This window comes from Lupinus angustifolius, unplaced genomic scaffold, assembly GCF_001865875.1.
Source record: "Lupinus angustifolius cultivar Tanjil unplaced genomic scaffold, LupAngTanjil_v1.0 Scaffold_2_161, whole genome shotgun sequence".
Taxonomy (NCBI): Eukaryota; Viridiplantae; Streptophyta; class Magnoliopsida; order Fabales; family Fabaceae; genus Lupinus; species Lupinus angustifolius.
The window spans coordinates 1-5,735 of record NW_017716570.1 but is presented as its reverse complement, the minus strand read 5'-3'; the positions used below and the strand labels follow the sequence as shown (position 1 = coordinate 5,735).

The window sequence follows — 5,735 nt, the reverse complement described above, 5'->3', positions numbered from 1 at the left end:
GTTGTTCTAGGGTCAGACCCATTCGTTGCAGTGTCAAAAGTCAAAATTAACATTTGCTAGTGCTGGTAACATGATGGCTATGAGTGATGTAATGGTTAGAGAATAACCCATCAATGACGAAGGGTTTCAGATCCATTCGTTTGAAAATAATATGTTCTGCAATATGAGTGGGAATAATATGCAACTCCTAAAGCCACATACTGATACAACCACTTTCAGATATTCATAAAAAATGAGCATTGGTTGGATGAGTTACTCCTCAAAACAACAAGCAAATAAGCAAGGAGAAGGAAAAAATTGTTGTTGTTCTAGGGTCAGACCCATTCGTTGCAGTGTCAAAAGTCAAAATTAACATTTGCTAGTGCTGGTAACATGATGGCTATGAGTGATGTAATGGTTAGAGAATGACCCATCAATGACGAAGGGTTGCAAATGTGTGCGGCAAAACTGACTGGGACAACAAGTCCAATTATCTATTTAATAGTGTTAATCACTTTACAAAAGATGATGGAGATGACATGTCATTTTTAATTGAAGTGGTAAAATATAATTGATGGCACATGAATTTGGCATAGGAGAGTGATACATAAGACTTCAACTCCTTGTGAGTATGTAGTTAGCATCATTGTCTCTTTCCTCTATGCCACTTGACATCACTACTCACAATTCTCTCTTTGTTTTAAGGTTGGTAACTCATGATTATGCCTTGTCTCTCTACAATTATTTTATTTGTCTTGTATTGTTTTCCTGAAATAATAATGTAACAAAAGATATAGCCCAACAAGTATGTGATTTGATTGTATATTTTCTTGTGAGGGAATGAGATTGGTCCATTTAGAGCACACCAATATTTGCAAAATTGTAAGATGAACCAAGTCTCCCAACTCAATCAATTATAGAGTTTGGCTGTAGAGGCAGGACTGAGGGGAAGGCAGATCCTCTATCCCATTTTCATCTTGTTTCATTGTCTCAGGCCAATCAAAGTTTATCAATAAATAAAGAAATGTCACTTTATTTTAATTTTGTTTTATAAAAGTAATATATTAATATTCACATGCCTAAATTTAAATAGGTGGGACAAGGAATTGTATATGATTTGAGGATAGAGAATATGTATTCAGATTGAGGATAGGGAGTGAAATACACCTTAAAGACTTATGCCATTGTTAGCTTAAACAATTTGTAAGGTATTTGGTGAAGAATGAGACAAATTACATATGCATCATCATTGCATAGTTAGAGTCAATATCCTCTCCAATACATAATCAAAGAAAAAATATATTATAATCACACTTATATCCTTATTTATAATTAGATATGATATTTTTACCCTTATAAGTAAAAAAAAAACTTCTCTCTAGTTCGTGTAGTCAAGGCATGTTGTGGCTCAAGCTAAGCATGCCACACACATCACTGATAGGACGAATTTTAAGTGCACGATTATATCGGCAAATAATAAAATATTAATCATACGAGAATTGAAAAATTCCTTTAATTATTTCAATTAATTTATAATTAACTCAAATAAGGATTAAAATTGAATTTAGAATAATTGAACAATTGACAAGAATAATTATGAAAATAGTAAAATGGATTGAAATTTATTTTAGAAAGAGTTCTCAGGACAAGGTTAATGTCTTTGCACCCTCACATCCTTGTTTTTATGCTTTTCATGAACTTTAAGTTGTGAAGGTGAAATGCTCTTTGATATGTGTCATCCTTTCTCGAGCTCCAACACGTGTAATCAATTGAAGTCGTATATACTCTCGTGGTACAATTGTCAATCAAATCTTTTACTTAGATCATTCTATCCAATCGTTTCGTAACAATCCAAGGTGAATTCTAGAAACCCCATAGAATCCTAAGACTACTATCGTGAATTAGGATTCTAGTTTGAATAACTGAATGGTCGGATAGTTGAGTTCACCTCTCGGTCCTTCCCCAATGTATCTAAGAGGTGCAATTTGTTGGTTAGACAAGTCACACGACAGCGAGAATCCTGGTCAGGATCACGGCGTAGCTGACGAGACTCCCTCTGACAAACTGCCGGCGAGCTCACCAGAACCCTCTTCGTCGGTTACCTCGTTGGAGATTTTTACTTGTGGCTTCGTCTTCTCTATTTTCTGTCACGTTGGAGACGGTGGTGGTTGTGGTGGCGGAGAAGCTTTCGCTGATGTTGCATTCATTTTTCATTATGGGCACGTCTCCTTTCTTGAATTCGGGCATTTGGGTGTTTGTTTTTGCCATCAAAGATGAAATGACCAAAATATTACACCATATTTTCAATTAGGTTAATGGAAATTGAAAAGAAAGCATAAATCATAAAAAGAAAATAAATCTCTTCATGGGGTGGATAGAGCTGAAGCTAAGTGCCCTAATGTTTCCACAATTGATCTTTGATATCTAAGCTTTCTGGATCCTTTTGATTTATTGTGTATTCACTATAGTTATGGAAAGCCATAGATAAGATACTTTAATACCACATATTACATGTTGTGATAACATACTTTGCTATAATTTTCTATTTTGATCTTATAGTTTGTGTTGGTGCAGTAGATGCGATCGTTGTACATTGTTGACCACAAACAATCAAATAAATGACTAAGAATAAACAAAAGAGAAGAAGGTGAGATATTTTGTTAACAGAGTTCAGGCAATTTGTGCTACGTCTCTAAGAGCACTAAACGATTATGATGATATTATTAGAGAATAAGAATTACAGGTTCTAGCACACCCATGAGCCGAAGTGTTCATGAAGTGTTTTTGTTTGGTGCTTCTATTTGGTGCTCATTATAACAATGGGCTTGACTCCAATATATAACATTTAACACTTTACTCCATTCTAATATTGAGCAATGTTGGAATAATACAATAACATATTTCAAACATCCCAAAAGTTTGGCCTACCGATTTGTCTCAAATATTAACATGAAGTGGAAATGGTGGCAACATCAACAAGGGTAACAACTAATATGGCATGCTAAAATGAAGGTAATGGGAACAAATGTAATGAGAAGGTTGCTTGTGTTTGTGTGCCAAATTACATTCATAGTAAAAATTAGAGTCAGTTATCATGAATTACAATATCACCCTTGATAACAAATATATTAAGATAAAGAGTTTGGTTTCAATGTGAAAGTTATTTCTCACGTATAAGCAAACCAATTCCTTCATGTCGTTAGCCACTTAGCCTTATTGTCTCTTTCCTCTATGCCACTTGACATCACTACTCATAATTCTCTCTTTGATTTAAGGTTGTGAACTCCAAATTATGCCTTGTTATTTTATTTGTCTTGAATTCTTTTCCTTGAAATAATAATGTAACAAAAGATATTGCCCACACTACAACATTTTTGACCTATGTCAACGGCTGAAAACCGTGGCCAAAAGTCAAAAAACCGTTCTCGTTGCCAAAGACAACGGTTTTTTAACTGTGGTAGTCTGAGGCATTGCCTTTTGTTTAGGCCACAGTTTTTTGACTTTTGGCAACACCTTTTTAAAACCGTTGTCTAATATTTAAATAGACAACGGTTTATGTGCAATGTCAAAGGCAACAGTTAAAAACCGTGTTGTAAAAGGAAAGTACAAAACCGTGGTCATTGTGTTTATAGGCAACGGTTTTAAAACTGTTGCCACATTGTATAAAGGCATTAGTTTGAAAATCGTTGTCATTGTCTACATAGGCAAGAAAACCATTTTCTTTAGTCCTGTGTCCATTTTGAAAATAGATAATTGTTGCATTTGCTACACCATATATACAATCTTTAACTACTCTAATGGATATTCATAACATTAATTAATTTAAAACATGAGTATTTGTTACTCTAAATTTGGTGAACCAAAATACAGACTTATGTTCTTGAAAGTGGCAAGCATCACTCCACAAACCACTACACTACTAGTCATGTCATATACAGTTATATCCATTACTGTTTAACAAAATATAATCATAATCCAAAATAGGAAATCTTGATTCATTCCCATCTATACTGTATGCGGCAAATTGTCTTCCAAATGATTTTGCTGCAAATAAAGAAGTTATAATATTGTTAGCTTATATATGAATGAACATCAAGTTTTTCCAAAAATAAATATGCTAAAGTAGAGTTTGATATTTATTATATAATTAGAGTTTAGTCTTAACCATGTTACAACCATGATGATAGAAATAAATAAGAAATTACCTTATCATTATTTGGAACATGTGTCGATGTAGAAGTACCCGGTGTTGATAACATTGTTGCTAATGCCTCCACATCTACTCCTGAGTTGTTTTGATTTATGACATTCCTTAGCAAAATTTGAATTTTTTGTTCCATTGATGACATTTCTTGCTTATGTTTTGCCTCCATTTCCTCAACTTTATCATTTAACAATTTCAATTCATCAGCATGTTTTTTCTCAATTTTTACTATTTCTTCTGTTCTTTTCAAAAGGGTGGGTGTGGTAACTCTTCAATGACACTGAACTCTTCCAGGCTTTTCTTTCCCAAACACACTCTGAAAAGCTTCATCAGGTTGTTGACTAGAATTTTCAATTAAATCTTTAAGTTGTGCCTGACATTTTTAGAAGCAATCGAGTTAGCATAAAACTATATTTTTGTTCTACAATCGAGTTGTGCCTAACTCATAGCTAACTCCAACACACTAATCTTTTATTGACCATGTTTATTAAAATCTAGTCATAAGCTAGAACTTACTATACTAGCAAAGAATCTTACCATTGCATTAGTTGTTTCTTGGTCCAATGGCTCTCCTTTCTTGCTTTGACTAGTTTCACAAAACATTTCAGCTTGGCTTTCAGCTTGGTTGGGCATTTCTTTATTCTCCTTAGTTGCACGCTGCAATTTGAAAAAATAAAATATTTAAGTACAACAACTACACCAATTAATATAAATAATTACGTTTATAATTAAAATACCATACCAATCTTTCCCTTATGACACCGAAGTTCACAGGTCCCGTTCGATGTCTCCATTTCTGCTGAGCTTTATTTTTCGAATTTTGTTCACTCATTTCCTATATACAATAATACCAAAGTCGATTCCAATCATTCAAATCATACAGCAGTTTAGTTTCATTCAAATCATACAGCAGTTCAATTACAACTATTTTGTGACAACCTCAAACACTGTCATGTATTGCAAGGATTTCAACAACTATATTCCTAGTCCTAATGCATAATATGGAACATACAAACAGACCAAGTAAAATAATCTTACTTGAATATTTCGAAGACTCCAATATCTTATCAATTCCTTAAAGTGTGATTCTGGAATGTCTTTGGGACGATTTTTCAGGCGCTCATATGTGGTTTTATACTTGCTAAAATGTTCTTCCTTGATGGCGCATTTGTGTCGCCTCCAAGCATCATTTAGAATAGCGAATACAGCTTTTTTTCCTACATCTGGAATGATGTATTTTTGCCTCAATGAAAAGAAGAATAATTATAAAGATCTAAACACACATGCAGGAACACAAATTAAAAAGCACAACTTCTAAACTAATACCTTGACATAAGCCCATATGAGATCTTTGTCTGGTACAGCCTTCCAGTTAGTGTAAACAAGGGGACAAAAATCTGAACTCCTAGCCACTGTTCCCAAGAAATTGCTGAATTGAACAACAGTTCTTTGATCTGGTCCAATTGGCACTCCATATTCATTGAAAATGATTTCCATTCTATCTTCTAGTGATCGTGCATGAGGTTCCCACCCTTTTGTTTTCCCACGCTTT

The 5,735-nt window shown here is 33.9% G+C and overlaps 1 protein-coding gene across 1 annotated transcript; it reads right to left on the bottom strand.

The window, feature by feature from the left end:
- Positions 1–4,191: 4,191 nt before the first annotated feature.
- LOC109337157 lies at positions 4,192–5,658 on the bottom strand. Its single transcript, XM_019574069.1, has 5 exons — positions 5,510–5,658; positions 5,222–5,426; positions 4,926–5,018; positions 4,721–4,840; positions 4,192–4,556 (listed from the first exon to the last, which is right to left on the bottom strand). The coding sequence occupies exons 1-5, from the start codon at positions 5,656–5,658 to the stop codon at positions 4,455–4,457; spliced, it is 669 nt and encodes a 222-aa protein (XP_019429614.1). The 3' UTR covers positions 4,192–4,454.
- Positions 5,659–5,735: the final 77 nt, after the last annotated feature.